Here is a 17238-nt window from a genome sequence, read left to right as displayed (position 1 = left end):
TGATAAGTAGTAACTTTGCCCTGCCATTTTTCCAAAGATATTTCTAATTTTTTTTTTGACAGGCAGAGTGGACAGTGAGAGAGAGAGAGAGACAGAGAGAAAGGTCTTCCTTTGCTGTTGGTTCACCCTCCAACGGCTGCTGTGGCTGGCGCGCTGTGGCCAGCGCACTGTGCTGATCCAAAGGCCACAATTGCCAGGGCTGGGCCAGGCTGACGCCAAGAATCAGGAGGTTCTTCTGGGTGCTTGGTAGGGGCCCAAGCACTTGGGTCATCTTTTTTTTTTTTTTTGACAGGCAGAGTGGACAGTGAGAGAGACAGAGACAGAGAGAAAGGTCTTCCTTTGCCGTTGGTTCACCCTCCAATGGCCACCACGGCCGGCTCACTGCGCTGATCCGATGGCAGGAGCCAGGTACTTATCCTGGTCTCCCATGGGGTGCAGGGCCCAAGCACCTGGGCCATCCTCCACTGCACTCCTGGGCTACAGCAGAGAGCTGGCCTGGAAGGGGGGCAACCGGGACAGAATCCGGTGCCCTGACCGGGACTAGAACCTGGTGTGCCGGCGCCGCAAGGCGGAGGATTAGCCTAGTGAGCCGCGGCGCCGGCCAGCACTTGGGTCATCTTTTGCTGCTCTCCTGGGCCATTAGCTGAGAGATGGATCATAAGTGGAGCAGCCAGGACATGCACTGGTGCAAATATGGGATTTCAGCATTGCAGGCAGTGGCTTAATCTGCTATGCCACAACACTGGCACCTCTAGGTCCTAGGCATTAATTTTCAAGGGACTTACAATGTAACAGGTTTTAAAAAAATGTCTTTGGCTGTCATTTTAGAGATTGTACATTGTAAGCCTTTAAAAAAGTCCATTTGTTTAGTTTAAAGGGAGGGAGAGAGCAAGGAGGGATAGAGAGAAATGCATTTGTTGATTGACTCCCCAAATGTCTGCAACAGCTGTGGCTCCGTCCGGCTGAAGCCAGGAGTCTAGAACCCACTGTGGATCTCCCATGTGTCAGCGACCCAAGTACTTGACATACCATCTGCTCCCTCCTAGGGTGCACATTAGCCTCAGCTAGACTAGAAGCAGGGCCCAGACTTGAATCCAGGCATTCTGCTATAGGATGCATGTGTCCCAAATGTCATCTAACTGCTGTGCCAAATGCTTGCATCACCACTGTTGAATGTGAAAAAATTCAAGTAAATTCCTCCTAACCTGAATGTGCATGTGCTTAAACTGATAAACATTTATAATGAAATTCACATAATTTTGATTACATGTGTTCACACTCCCCAGGCATTCTGCCTCATTTTAGGCCATCAAAGAACAATTCAAAGTGGGCAGATAAAATTGCCAAAGGTGAAGCTCTTAAAACATCAAGTTTTCTTTTTATTTCCTCTCCAGTGACTCATTACACAATTTTTTTTTGGTTCTTGCCAAACCAACTGGTTTCCAGGGACAATTCCCTTGACCATATGAGCAAAGCTGACAAATCCATGCTCTGAACAAGCACCTGGTCATTGTTCTCCATTGCTGTTGATTAACCACTGCTTTGACGTACGTTCAGCTTTTTACATAACAGCAGTAGTGCAAGCAGAAGCTGAGTTACCACGGAACTCTGGTTACCTGAAGATGCTGTGGTCTTGGAAAGGGTAGGTGGAAAGATGGAAAAAACATAGTTGAGCTATTATACTTAGTTTAAGAAACGCAGTGTACTACCAGGATCTACCTATGTAGATACCAAGTAAGTTTTTGGTTGTGGCCCAGTCAGTTATAATGTGAGGCAATCTATTGTAGAGAAAGTAAAAGGAAAATAATAACTGACTTTTAACTTTCACCAGGTAGTAAAAGTATGTTTTGGGTTTTAAGGATGAAACTAAAGTTATGGAAGAGAATCAGGATCAGCCCAAAGTAGTGTCGTCAGTCAGGGATTTGGGGATTCCAATGATGACTTAGAAAAGGATTTATTTTTGAGGTTGGCATTGTGGTGCAGTGGATAAAGCTGCACCTTGATTCTGGCATCCCATGTAGGTATATTTTGTGTCCCGGCCTGGGAAAGCAGCAGCAGATGGACCAAATGCTTTGGGCCCCTGCCACCCTTGTGTGAAACCTGGGAAACGTCCCTGGCTTCTGGTTTTGGCCTGGCCTAGCCCTGGCAGTGGTGGGAAGTGAACCAGTGGATGGAAGACCTCTCTGTATGTCTCACCCTCTCTCTCTGTAACTCTGACTTTAAAATAAATAAATAAATCTCTTAAAAATAATTGAAACTAGAATAGGATTTTTTTTTATCTCATCAATCTCTTCAATAGGCACTTGGGGAAATTATTAACTCATAGAAGTTGCAAGTCAATACTATATGCTCTATTTTATTTCTGTTTTGGCAGAAAATTAAAATAGGATGCATTCATGAGACACTAGTTCTGTGGCATTTTTTGGGGGCCAAAAGCCAAACAATAGACACAGACCCTAGAGAGAGATGAACTGAGAACTCCATATGACCTCAGCACATCTAATAATAAATGTATCATTGTTTTCAACTGTGATATAGTAAAGGTGTGCTAATGGTATCAATGGGAGAATTATTCCTTCTGCTATAATTTATATTTCTTGGGCATTTAGTTGTGTTTTCCTTTCTCTCATATTTTGGCCACCTTAATTTAAAATAGAAATCTATAATGTTAAGAGAAAAGCATATATTTAGAAATCAAAGAGCATGAGAATTGTTCTTAAGAGGAAAGGTGAAAAAAAGTGGTTAACAATCTGGTTGTATCATTCAAGACAGTAAGGATTACATGACTGGGATCCTGTAACAGTGTATGCTAACTGTCCTAGAGAAGTAGACAAATGCACATAGACTTAAACCAAAAGCCAGAAAATTCAGCTGGGTATAGGGAAGTAGTTTTGGACTGATAGAATGTTAAATCTTAAAAATGTTTAACAAAGACAGATATCAGAGTCTCGGGTAGTGTATTTTTTTTAAACTTTTATTTAATGAATATAATTTCCAAAGTACAGTTTATGGATTACAATGGCTCCCCCCCATGACTTCCCTCCCACCCACCCCCTGCTGCCTCTCCCCTTCCATTCAAATCAAGATTCATTTTAAATTCTCTTTATATACAGAAGATCAGTTCAGTATATATTAAGTAAAGATTTCGGGTGGTGTATTTTAAATAATTTATATATACCCCGATACGAAGGAGGGCAGAAATTCTCTTTTTAGGCCAGCTCTCTGCTGTGGCCCGGGAGTGCAGTGGAGGATGGCCCAAGTGCTTGGGCCCTGCACCCCATGGGAGACCAGGAGAAGCACCTGGCTCCTGCCTTCAGATCAGCGCCATGTGCCGGCCGCAGCGCCGCAGGCTGCGGCAGCCATTGGAGGGTGAACCAATGGCAAAGGAAGACCTTTCTCTCTGTCTTTCTCACTGTCCACTCTGCCTGTCAAAAAAAAAAAAAAAAAAAAAAAAGGCAATTACTGGAATTGCCACCCTCCCACCTCCTCTTGGCTATTGTGAATAATATTGCTATGAATGCTGAATGTGCAAATATCTTTGAGATTCTGCCTTTGATCTTTTTAGATATTCAAAAGGTCTTCAAAAAGTTCATGTAAAATGCATATTATGAAAAAGCTAAGCATGAATTTCATTTTTTGGCATCAAAACAAATGTGTCCTTTAATTCCATTTTTCCATGAACTTTTTGAAGTACCCTCATACACCTGAAGTAGTATTGTTGCATCATATGGTAACTATTTTTTAGTTTTTTGAGAAACTGCTGTTTTCCATAGCAATTGTACCATTTTCTGTTCCCACCAACAGTTCCCAAGGGTTCCAATTTCTCCACATTCCTGTCAACATTGGTTATTTTATGTTTTTTAAAATTATTGTAGCCATCTGACCACCTGCCTTGCCCAAGGTCACATACCCTTCCTGGGGGCAGCCTGCATTTAGTGACTGGTATTTGCAAGGAACACAAGTTTGGCCCACTCAGTACAACTCAGAAGAGCCTCTCAACTCCAGAGTTCCCGAAGGGATCAGCTGAGACCTTTGTTAGCCTGTACACAGTCCAGTTTCTTCCTCAGCCTCATCCTGCTCCCTTCATTCTTGCATCGGTGGTGATCCTGATATCCAATCAACTTTTTGCATGCAAATCTCTTAAGAGTTTTTTCCCAGCAAATCCAACCTGCAACACTTAGTAAAGAAATTCTTTCCTCTCCCTTTCCTGATACTTTCCTGTATTTTTCCTCTTCATTTTTATGTTTGATATTTGAATTTTTTTAAAGATTTATTTTATTTATTTGAAAGACAGAGTTACAGAAAGAGGCAGAAACAGAGAGAGGTCTTTCACCCACTGGCTCACTCCCCAGATGGCTGCAACAGCTGGAGCCACGTCAATCCGAAGCCAGGAGCCAGGAGCTTCTTCCAGGTCTCCCACGTGGGTGCAGGAGCCTAAGGACTTGGGCCATCCTCCGCTGCTTTCCCAGGCCATAGCAGAGAGCTGGGTCAGAAGTGGAGCAGCCAGGTCTTGAATCGGCGCCCATATGGGATGCCGGCGCTTCAGGCCAAGGTGTTAACCTGCTGTGCCACAGCGCTGGCCCCCTGATATTTGAATTTTTAATTACATTTGGAGTTTATTTTTTTACATAATAAGAGATAGGGATCTGATTGTATTTTCTCATTGTACTAGGCTAATTTTCCCATATCATATACTAAATAATTCATCATTTATTCAATGGTTTGTGACATTTCTCCATCATATAATAAATTCCCAAGATACTCAGGCCTGGTTCTTTCTACTCTGCTCCCTTGGCTTGAAGACCTGATATTACCACACTGTTTCAAGTACTTTGGTTTATTTTTCAAAACTTCTCTTATATAGTTACCAAATATATTTCAGAATCACTTTATTCATTTCTCTCCAAAAAGCCTCCTGGAATTTTTCTTAAAATTATATTGCATTTAAATATTAATTTTTGTGAAATTAAATCTTTAAAATGTTAAGTCATCCCATCTGATAGCATGGTAGTTTGCTTCATTTATTTTGGTATTTGGTATTTTTTAATATCCTTTAGTAGTTTAATGCCATTTTTCCATAATCACTTTCTGTATTATTTATTGGCTTAATTTCTGGATGTTATATGGCTTTGTTGGTGTTTAAATGTCATTATATATTTTCTATTAAAATGTGTAATTGATAATTGTTGATTTGGAGAAATGAAATTTATTTTTAATAAAAAAAAAGAAATTCTCTTTTTATATTCTTTCTATTGTTTCATTGGTAGGGCACTTGTTTTTCTCTATTTTCTTCAATTGTAAATGTTAAAATGGCTAAAAATTTCTCCTGGAGGACTGGCCAAATTCATGCAAATGATGATGTTCAGAGAGCAAGTTTTGAAGGGTTGTGTTTTTTAACTTTAATGGCCTTTAAGAAAAGAATAGTATGGTGGATAAAAATTCTGGAGAATAACATATTGAAAGTGTCCTTTTAGACACATGACTCTGCTACTGAGTTCTTCGTTTCCATTTCCATTTTAAGTTACCTGACCCAGTTCTTGACTTTCTCTTTTTCCTTATCTAATTCGTTCTTTGGTTGTATACTTGGGCAATTCCAGATGTTCCAAAACTATCTGAATTTTCCTACCCTCAAAACTCAAGTTGCTTAAATTCCTGCTACTGCTTCCAGAAAGTGGTCAGAAAAAATAATTTACACAAGGCTGTGAAAACTTGTCATTTCTTATGGTCTGAACCCTTGGGGAGCTGAATATATTATCCCACAGATTTATTGCTTGGGTCTCTAGGAAAATTATGATTTTATCTATCAATTTAGGGAATACACCAGGTATACTGCCAAGTTTGTTTTTGTTTAAAGGTAATATATTACATGAAATTTACATTTTTGTGGTGCAGCCATTAGAGGCTTCCAGTGTTCCTAACATTAACTAGTTAGTAATTGTTCAGAGACCTTTTATTCTCTGAGCTGGATTGCTCTCCCCTTCCATCTATCTATTTCTCTATTCATCCTGCACACATGCATCCACAGATCTGTCTTTCATCCAATTAGTTATTCACTAATTCAACAAACACTAATGAGAAAGGTACACCCTGTGACAGGAATGGTGCTGGGGACGTCTGAGGAATAAATACAAAAGACTGACGTTTGTCTAGAGGAACTAATAGTCTAATGCAGGATTTTTTTTAAACTTTTATTTAATGAATATAAATTTCCAAAGTACAGCTTATGGATTACAATGGCTTCCCCCCCATAACGTCCCTCCCACCCGCAACCCTCCCCTTTCCCACTCCCTCTCCCCTTCCATTCACATCAAGATTCATTTTCGTTTCTCTTTATATACAGAAGATCAGTTTAGCATACATTAAGTAAAGATTTCAACAGTTTGCCTTGGCACCATCGACATTTGGGACTGGGTCATTCTTTGTTTTGTGTGTGTGTGTATGGGGGGCTACCCTATGACTGAAGGTTGCATAGTAGTGTCCCCAGGCTATGCTAACTAGATGTTAGTGTCATGTACTGTATCCTATCACTTGCAGTTGTGGCAACCATAAATGTTTCCAGTCATTGCTGAATTACCCTGGAGGGTTATAGCATCCTAGGTTCAGAACCATTGGATTGATGAGAGAGACTTAAGAGGTCATAATTTTCTTATATTTTGATGCATTACAATAAAGTGCACAAAGGAAGTGTAGTCTATCTGCATATAATGATCTCTGATCAATGCTAACATACTTCTACAAAATAGTTCTTAGTTCAGTCACAAAAGAAGAGATCTCATATTTGAGGAAGTAATTCATTACTGCTGAATTTACTTTGTTATGCAGTAACTTTAGTAACTCCATGTGAGAGATCCTAATTCAGCTGAATAAACAAGCAGAATTCATTGTTGCTTTTCCTTACATGAAATAAAGTTTAATAGAAATTTTAAAAAAATGTTAAATAAATGACAAATTATTTAAAATGACCCAGGATATGGTATAGTAAGTAAAGAATATTTTTCTTTTTTCACTTCAAAATTCTTGAAAATGTTGTCATAATATTTTCTGTCCTTACCATTACTTATGGTATTTTTGTAGCATTGGACTTTTTGTGCAAGAGATTATTTCACTTTATTTGTCCCAGATTCCCTTCTGAAAGCCTCAAATATCTCCATATTTCGGGGTTCTTACTGAACTTTGTGCCTAAATGTATATTTACTCTATCAACATTGTTCATAATTTTGTACATTTGAAGTCTTTTCTATTTATTTTCAAATAAAAATTCACCAGTGAGATGCAGTGTTTTACAAGCCCCAAATAGTTATGAGTATCTGTAGACCTGAAAATTTCTCTATCATTTTATAGAATTGTCCTGTCAGTCCCATTTTTTAATAACACCCACCCCCCCAAAAAAAAACCACTCCCAATACTACCCTATTTTTCCTTGCTTAATTTTCTCCATAGCAAAATTACCATCTAACAGCACATATATCTTTATTTATTGATTATTTAATTGTCTTTTTTGATCAAAACACATGTATGTGGATGGATTCACCTATATGAGTACTTTCCTATTTTAATTAAATTTGTCTTTATTTATTTATTTGAAAGTCAGACTTACACAGAGAGAGGGAGAGACAGAAACTTTCATCTGCTGGTTCACTCTCCAGATGACTGCAATGCCCAGGGCTGAGTGGATCTCCTATGTGGGTAACAGAGGTCCATAGTACTTGTTAGGATGCTGTTTTTCCCAGGCCATTAACAGGGAGATGGACCAGAAGTGGACCGGCTGGGTATTGAACCAGCACCCATATGGGATGCTGGAATTGTAGGCAGTGGCTTAACCCTCTACACAATGCCAGTCCGAGTATTCTTCTTTTTATTTTTTAAAAAGATTTATTTATTTATTTGAAAGGCAGAGTACAAAGAGGCAGAAGCAGAGAGAAAGAGAGGTCTTCCATCGGCTGGTTTTACTCCCCAGTTGGAGCTGTGCCGATCCAAATCCAGGAGCCAGGAGCTTCTTCTGGGTCTCCCACATAGGTGCAGGTGCCCAAGGACTTGGGCCATCTTCTACTGTCTTCCCAGGCTACAGCAGACAGCTGGATTGGAAGTGGAACAGCTGCGACTTGAACCGGCTTGGGATGCCAGCACTGTAGGCAGCAGCTTTACCCAGAATGCTACAGCGCCAGCCCCCACGAGTATTATTTTTGACAATAATCGTGGTGCTTTAGACCAGTTCCTGGCACATAATGGAATGAATTAATAGGAACTATTTCATTTTAATCATTAATTCACAAAAAACCCATTTTGATAACTTTTTATGTTTAAGACATTGTATGAACAAATTATGGAGACAGAAATGCAGAGGAATAATTATTGATAGGTTTGATTAACATATAGTCCTGGGGGAAAATAAACATGTGGCAATAAGTTTAGGAAATAAATTTAGGCATGAGGAAGATGTGACTGATGAGGTCAGTCTGGATATCAAACAATGAATAATATCTTGAGAAATATGAAATAGGAAAAGATAATTTCTGACTTTAGAAACAAAACCAGAGTCACAGAAATCTTCACATATACAACAATTTCACATCAGTGCTACTTGTTTGTGTTTTTGACAGGTGTGGTATGGGCACTGGGCCTCTAGATCCTTCACCATTCCTCTTGGTAGTAAGCCCATGTAACGATTCATTAACTGCTATGTGTAACAGCAGCATTAGTGGCCACAAGAATGCTACTCAGTTGTTGTGAAATGTTCAGGTAATATTTGAATTCCATAATTTATATACTTCTCCAAAGAGGACATTCATATAATGGTGTTTATTTCAATTTTTTCTTTTTTCACCTTAGGGAACCTGAGAGTGAATCTACCAAATGAGCTAATGAATGGAGGAAATCACTCAGTAGTGTCTGAATTTGTGTTCCTGGGACTCTCCAATTCCTGGGAGATTCAGATTTTTCTTTTTTGTTTTTCTTGTCTCTTCTATGTTTCTAGTTTGACAGGAAACTTCCTCATAGTCATCACTGTATCCTTTGACCGTTACTTGTACTCCCCCATGTACTTTCTGCTGGCCAACCTTTCTGTTATTGATTTGATATTTTGCTCCGTTGCAGCACCCAAGATGATTTGTGATCTTTTCAAGGAGAAGAAAGTCATCTCTTTCGGGGGCTGTATGGCTCAGATCTTTCTCAACCATGCTGTTGGGGGTACTGAGATGGTGCTGCTCATAGCCATGGCCTTTGACAGATACGTGGCCATATGCAAGCCTCTCCACTACTTGACCATCATGAGCTCACGAATGTGCACTTTGATACTAGTCGTTGCCTGGGTCATCGGTTTCATCCACTCACTGAGCCAGCTGGTGTTTGTTGTAAACTTGCCCTTCTGTGGCCCTAATGTGTTAGACAGCTTTTACTGTGACCTCCCTCGAATCATCAAACTCGCTTGCACAGATACCTATAAACTTGAGTTTATGGTCTCTGCTAACAGTGGCTTCATTTCCTTAGGTGCTTTCTTCTTGCTCATCCTCTCATACATCTTCCTCCTGTCCTCTCTTCAGAAACACTCCTCAGGAGGTTCATCCAAGGCACTTTCTACTCTGTCAGCTCATATTACTGTGGTGATTTTATTCTTTGGTCCACTTATATTTTTCTACACGTCGCCATCTCCCTCAACACATCTGGACAAATTTCTAGCCATATTTGATGCACTTGTGACCCCTTTACTAAATCCGGTCATCTACACATTCAGGAACAGAGAGATGAAGAATGCAATGAAGAGAGTATTCAGGAGGGTCATGGCTTCTTAGAAGAATCGCTGAAATGGCTTGGTTGAAATATGAAGATTCCAAGTGACTGTTGCAAGTCTATCAGAGCCAGTGCTTATGGGGAAAGGACTTTCTACTTGCCAACATTGTGAGTGCTCATGGAACTTCATCGCTTATAGGGTCTGTCTTGTTACAACTGGAGAATGGGTGACATTCCTCCTTGAAGAGAAAGAAGGATTTTTACCTAAAATATATAGAGATAAAATTATATCGACTCTTGTTTTTTATTTTCTGAAAGAACTGTGTCAATTAAAAAATAATAGCTTTCACAGATATTAGATAATTGTGTAAATAACTTATTTCTCAGGAAAACTGTACACTGCTTTCAAGCCTTCCTGCCCCATAATTGGTGTACTTGTTAGCAGCATGCTTTCCTATCTGCTTGCATCCCATAGATCTTTTTCATTTGTTTGGCTTTGCTATGTCAGCCTTTCAATTATGGGTGAAAAGGATAAATGTTTAGGATTTGTGACCTTTTACATATTCTGATCCAAAGATCTTGCTTTCATGTTTTGTTGGATATTTTTTCTACCTTATTTTCAGTCAAGTAGATCTGGTGTTGGCACATTTTTTTTTTCTCTGTGAGGAGTTACACATAGTTTCATCTTTGGGGGCTATGTGGTCTCCTTTGCAACCATTCAATTCTGCTGTTGTAATGTGGACAATGCAAACCTGAATAGGCATGGCTGAATTCCAATAAAACTTTATTTACAAAAACAGAAGATAGGTTGAATCTGACTCACCGGTATGTTTGTCAACTTCTAAAGTAGATTTTGTTCAACATACAAATTTGACTATTATTCTAGGTATCATAGTCCTTATTTTATAACAGGAGTCTAAAATGAAAGGCATTATAGCATAACACACAATTTATGATTAAAACATAGACATTCTGGTCCCAATAATATCAACTAACTTGCTATGCTATCTAACTCACTTGATCTGTCTATAATTCAATTCTCTTTTTAAAGGTGGCAGTCTCTATGGTATCTAACTCACTTGATCTGTCTATGATTCAATTCTCTTTTTAAAGGTGGCAGCCTACAGGGTCTTTAAGATGCTTAAGTCAGATGGTGTTTGCAAAGACTTTGGTGGGGTTGACACTATGGCCCCAGCAGGTTTCCTGCCTACAGTGCCAGCATCTCACATGGGACCAGGCTGCTCCATTTCTGATCCAGCTCACTGCTTACGCACCTGGGAAAGCAGCAGAAGATGGCCCAAGTGCTTGAGCCCCTGCACCCTCGTGAAAACTTTGAAGAAGCTCCTGACTCTGGTTTTGGCCTGGCCCAACCCTGGGCATTGTGAGCATGTGGGGAGTGAACCAGACTTTCCCAATGTTCTCTTCTAGTAATTTGATGATATCAGGTCATAGAGCGAGATCCTTGATCCACTTAGTGTTGGTTTTGTATAAGGTGCAGGGTAGGGGTCATGCTTCCTACTTCTGCATGTGAAGATGCAATTTTATCAGCACCATTTGTTGAAGGAGCTGTCCTTTCTCCAGAGATCTATTTTAGCATGTTTGTATGTTTGTCAGAGGTTAGTTGGTTGTAGCTGCATGGGTCATTTTCTGGGCTTTCTAGTCTGTTCCATTGGTCTGCATGTCTATTTTTGTGCTAATATCAGGCATCTTGATTATAACTGCTCTGTATGTTGATATTGAAGTCTGGTATTGTGATGCCTCTGGTTTTGCTTTTGTTGTTCAAGACTTTCTTTCTTTTCTTTTCTTTTCTTTTTTTTACTATTCAGGATCTCTTGTGTTTCCATAGGAATTACAGCATCATTTTTTTCTAGATCTGAGAAGAATGTCATTGGTATTTTGATTGGAATCACATTGAATCTGCAAATTGCTTTGGGTAGTATGGTCATTTTGATGATGTTAAGTCTTCCAATCCATGAACATGGAAGATTTTGTATTTTTGTGTGTCTTCTTCTATTTATTTCTTTAATGTTTTATAATTTTCATTGTAGAGATCTTTCACATCCTTGGTTAAATTTATTCCAAGATATTGAAATTTTTTGTAGCTATTATGAATGGAACTGAACTTACATATTGTTTTTCAGCCATGGCATTATTTATACACAAAGGCCATTGATTTTTGTGTGTTGATTTTATATCCTACAATTTTATCAAACTCCCTTATGAGTTCCAGCCATCTTTCAGTGGAGTCTTTAGGATCCCCTATAGGTATAAAATCATGTCATCTGCAAACAGGGATAATTTGACTTCCTGCTTTCCTATTTGTATCCTTTTCTTTTTCTTATCTAATGGTTCTTTCTAAAATGTCCAGGATTGTATTGAAAGTGGGCATCTGTGTCTGGTTCTGCATTTTGTGGAAATGCTTCCAAATTTTCACTATTCAGAATGATGCTAGCTGTGGGTGTGTTGTACATTGCTTTGATTGTATTAAAGAATGTTCCTTCTATACCCAACTGCTTAAGGTTTTTATCTTGAAAGATGCTGAATTTTATCAAATGCTTTCTCTGCATCTATTGAAATAATCATATAGCTTTATTACCCAGTTTTTTAATGTGATGGATCACATTAATTTATTTGTGATTATTGAACCGTCCCTGCGTACCATGGATAAATCCCACTTGGTCAGAGTGAATGATCTTTTTGATGTGTTTTTGGATTTGATTAGCTAATATGTTGTTGAGGATTTTTGCATCTATGTTCATCAGGATATAGGTCTATAGTTCTCTTTCTCTGCTGTATCTTTTCTAGTTTAGAAATTAAGGTGATGCTGTCCTCACAGAAGGATTTTGGGAGGATTCCTTCCATTTCAGCTATTTTGAAAATAATTAAAATTAATTCTTCATTAGAAGTCTGGTATAATTCAGCAGTGAAGTCGTGTGGTCCTGGGCTTTTCTTTGTTTGGACGGTCTTTATTACTGATTCAATCTCCCAATCATCAAGTTAGTTATTGGTTTATTTACATTTTCTGTGTCTTCATGACTCAGTTTTTCTAGATTGTATGTGTCCAGCAATCTATTTAGTTCTTCAGGATTTTCCAATTTGTTGGCATATAGCTATTTGTAGAAATTCCCTTGTGATTCTTTTTTTTTGAAGTTCTGATCAATAGTATTTATTTATTTTTCTACAAAGAAACCATTTATTTAATGAGTACAAATTTCATAAGTGATTCTTCCCATCATACCCACCCTCCCACCACCACTCTCACTCTACCTCCTCCTGCCTCTCCTATTCCCAGTGCCATTCTCCATTAAAAAAAGACAACAAGAATAAAAAACTGTTCCTTGACACTCAGGATAAGACGTGTTCAAACCATTGCTTCTCAAAGTGTCAATTTCACTTCTACAGGTTTCATTTTAGGTGCTCTGTTAGTTCCCACAGATCAGGGAGAATATATGATATTTGTCTCTTTGGGACTGGCTTATTTCACTAACTATGATGTTTTCCAGATTCACCCACTATGTTGCAGATAACCAGATTTCAATTTTTTTACTGCTATGTAGTATTCCATAGAGTACATATCCCATAATTCTTAATCCAGTCTACTGTTGATGGGCATTTAGGTTGATTCCATGTCTAAGCTATTGTGAATTGAGCTGCAATATACATGGGGGTACAGATAAAAGTTTCATATGCTGATTTCATTCCTCTTGGGTAAATTCTCAGGAGTGGGATGGCTGGGTCTTATGGAAGGTCTGTATTCAGGTTTCTGAGGTATCTCCAAACTGATTTCCATAGTGGCTTTACCAGTTTACATTCCCACCAACAGTGGGTTAGTGTCCCTTTTACCCCACATCCTTGCCAGCATTTGTTGTTGGTAGATTTCTGTATGAGAGCCATTCTAACTGGGGTGAGGTGAAACCTCATTGTGGTTTTGATTTGCATTTCCCTGATTGCTAGTGATCCTGAACATTTTTTCATGTGTCTGTTGGCCGTTGGGTTTCCTCTTTTGAAAAATGTCTGTTTAGGTCCTTGGCTGATCTCTTAAGTGGGTTGTTTGTTTTGTTGTTGTGGAGTTTCTTGATCTCTCTATGTATTCTGGTTATTAACCCTTTATCTGTTGCATAGTTTGTAATTGTGGAGCAGATGGGACTCCGGCACCCACATGGGAGGCCCGTACTACAGCACTGTTTCTGCCTGGTAGGTCACAGCACCAGGCCCTCCATTTTTTCTGATTTCTTTTTCTTTTTGTTCTGACTGATATATTTCCAAAGATTTGTCTTCTAACTTGGATATGTTCTATTTTTTGCCTCACCAAATTTGTTGAGGTTTTATACTGTACTTTTATTTGACATATTGAATTCTTCATTTCTGATATTTCTGTTTGATTTCTCTTCAATACCTCAATCTGCTGTGAATGCTTTTTCCTCTAGCCATGTATGGATTTCTTTAACTTACGAATTTACTTCTCATTGCTTCTGAGTTATCCTATGATCAATCTTTTGTATTCCTTTTCAAGCATTCCATCAATCCCTAAGGTCTTCTTCACATTCTATTTTTTTCAGAAAGCTTTTAGTTATTAAATATAAATTTCATAGGTACAGCTTTTGGAATATAGCTGTTCTTCCCCCATATCCACCCTCCCACCCTAATCCTGTCCCACCTCCTACACCCTCTCCCATCCCATTCTTAATTAAGATTAATTTTTAATTATCTTTATATACAGAAGATCAACTCTTTACTGAGTAAAGATTTCAACATTTTGCACCCACACAGACACACAAAGTATAAAATACTGTTTGAAGACAAGTTTGACTGTTAATTCTCATAGCACAACTCATTATGGACAGAGGTCATACATGGGGCGCAAGTGCACAGTGGCTCCTGTTCTTGGTAAGTCCAAGGGAACATGTGTCAAACTATACATCTCCTCCCTCTCTTTTTCCCATTTTTATGTTTAACAGGGATCGACTTTCAATTGGATTTAAACACCTAAGAATAATTCTGGTCTTTACATTCTAATACTGAAGTATTGTTGTGTTCTTTTGAGGGAGTCATGTTGCCTTCTTTATTCTTGTTTCTTGAATTTCTGCATTTATTTTTAGGCATTTGTGGAAATACTTGTTGGTTTTCTGCTATGGCTTAGTTGGGTGTCTGCTTTTTCAGTGAATATCTAGAGGTCCATGCTGGATATGGCTGGGGAGTCTGGTCAGTGCTCCAGGATGACATTCACTTGGGGTTGCTGGACCTCTATTGTCAGCAGGGGGAGCGTAAGATCCCCTCTGTTGGCATAACCACACCCTCCCCTCCTCTCTCCAAGGTGATAAATGCCTAGTGTTAGCCCACAATGGATGCAGCTCTCACCAATGGTGCTGAATGAACTGCGCAGTGATTCTGTGCAGTCCTGTGTGAGCACTGGTCCTGCTGCAATGACCCACCCACCCTGGGCAGTCTCCATGTTTTCCTGGAGACCCAGCACCCTGCACCCTATTGTGAAGTCACATGCTTCCCGGAGTCTCAGCACACGAGTCTCCCCAGTCTTGGGGTGCAGAGGTTCTGCTCTGCCCTGCTAGCCTGTCCCATCCATGGAGAGAGCAGAGACATTGCCACCGCCAGCTGCCTGTGGGTGCTCCACCTTGGCCGTTTGAGCCCCAGAGCCTGTGATATGTTGAGAGGCTGGGGGCACCTCATGGTCCCTCTGTCAGCCCTCCTCGCCAGAAAATCCCCTGATCACACGGGCGCACAAGAGCCTCTGCAGTCACTGCTGGTGTCAAGACGGCATGTTCTCCTCACTGGCTGCCAGGCTCCCTTGTAGGGGGATGGGGAAATAGAAATGTGCTTTTTTTCCCACTGGATTAGGTGGGTACCCTGACCCCCATTGGGGCTCCACGCTGGACTCAAATGCCATGTGGTTCACAAGCCTCTCCCCCGACAGTGTTGCATCACAGGACTGCCCCAGTCTCTCTCCTTGCTCTCTGAGGCAGGTGCATCCTATGGCTCTCAGCTGCAGGGATCGCGTGTGTCTGTGCTTGTTGCTACGAGCCTGCACCTTTCACTCTGGTCCAGAGTTCCTCCTCCTGCTGTGGAGTTTCCACTGTAGTTTTGCTCCAACTCTCCCCTGGGAATGCGCTTCCTCCACTATTTTTCTGCTGTTTCCCCCCTCACCTACAGCTAGTCATCCCTTCCCTATTCAGCCATCCTGGAATCCTTCACACAGTTCTACGTCAATCCATTTGCTGTTTTTGTTTTGAGTTGTTTGAATTCTGTATATAGTCTGGGTATTATGTTCTTGTTAGATGAGCGGCCTACAAATTTTCTGTTTTGTCGATTTCTCTTTACTTTGTTGACTGTTTTCTTCTGGTTTAGAAACTTTTTATTTGATTTATTTCCATTTGTATCTTCAATTTCTTTCATCAGTGTTTTATGGTTTACAGGTTATGTTACATATTTACTCCTAGTAAATTCTTTTTTTATTCTAATGTGAATGAGATTGACTTTTAAAAAGGATTTATTTATCTATTTGGAAGGCGGGGGGAGAGAGAGAGGGAGAGAGAGATGTTCCATCTGCTGGTTCACTGGAGCTGTGGAGATAGTGTTACTTGTAGCCATGACCTTTGACAGATAAGCCTCTCCACTACTTGACTATTACGAAGCCACAAAGGTGTATTCTGATTCTGGCTGCTGCATGGATAATTGGCTTGATCCACTCTTCAATTCGGCTTGTTTTCATTGTAAAAGTGCCATTCTGTGGCCCTAATGTGCTGGACAGCTTTTACTATGACCTTCCTCAGTTCATCAAACTTGCCTGCATAGATAACTACAGGCTAGAGTTCATGGTGACAGTCAACAGTGGGTTTATATCTCTTGGATCATTCTTCATATTGGTGGTTTCCTACATTTTTATTGTGATCATGGTTTGTAAACACTCTTTACGAGGTTCATCCAAGGCCCTCTCTACTTTGTCAACACATATCATGGTGGTACCTTTGTTCTTTGGTCCTTGTATATTTATTTATACTTGGCCCTATTCCATATCATATATAGACACATTCCTTGCTTTTCTGATGCAGTTTTCACTCTGTTTCTGAATCCAGTTATTTATACATTCAGGAACAAAGAAATGAACATGGCAGTGAGGAGAGTATGCAGCCAACTTATCATTATAGAAAGATTTCCTAACTGACAAAGGAGTTGTGAGATTACTGACACAGAGTGATATTAAATTTCTGTGATTCTGTATCACTGATATTTATGTGTCCCAGATTAAATTACATGATTCTTTTACAATTTAAATTGAGAAGTTTGGTTGCTGCATCTGGTTGGAAGAAGCAGGTAGTGTGGTAAAATGCTTCTCCACCAGGAAGAGGTCAGTTCTTTTAGAAGACATTCCCTTGCTGGATTGTCCATGGCGAAGGCTTCTAAATGGTCTATCTTCTGCATCACAGAGTGAGTTATATAAGGGGATGCAGATGGACACAAGGTAAATTGAGAGTAGATGGAAATACATATATCAAGTTG

At 39.7% G+C, this 17238-nt stretch overlaps 1 protein-coding gene and 1 pseudogene across 1 annotated transcript; both read left to right on the top strand.

The window, feature by feature from the left end:
- Positions 1 to 8858: 8858 nt before the first annotated feature.
- Positions 8859 to 9788, top strand: LOC100357929 (olfactory receptor 4F15-like). The gene has a single exon (XM_008269587.4). It carries the CDS (start codon positions 8862 to 8864, stop codon positions 9786 to 9788), a length of 927 nt encoding a protein of 308 aa, XP_008267809.2. The 5' UTR covers positions 8859 to 8861.
- A 1446-nt stretch (positions 9789 to 11234) lies between these two features.
- Positions 11235 to 16903, top strand: LOC103351226 (olfactory receptor 4F3/4F16/4F29-like; annotated as a pseudogene).
- Positions 16904 to 17238: the final 335 nt, after the last annotated feature.

The sequence above is a fragment of the Oryctolagus cuniculus genome, chromosome 12, assembly GCF_051225735.1.
Source record: "Oryctolagus cuniculus isolate XC-2025 breed Fujian yellow rabbit chromosome 12, ASM5122573v1, whole genome shotgun sequence".
Taxonomy (NCBI): domain Eukaryota; kingdom Metazoa; phylum Chordata; class Mammalia; order Lagomorpha; family Leporidae; genus Oryctolagus; species Oryctolagus cuniculus.
Note: the sequence above shows the minus strand (reverse complement) of the source record. Positions and strands in the feature narration are given on the sequence as shown.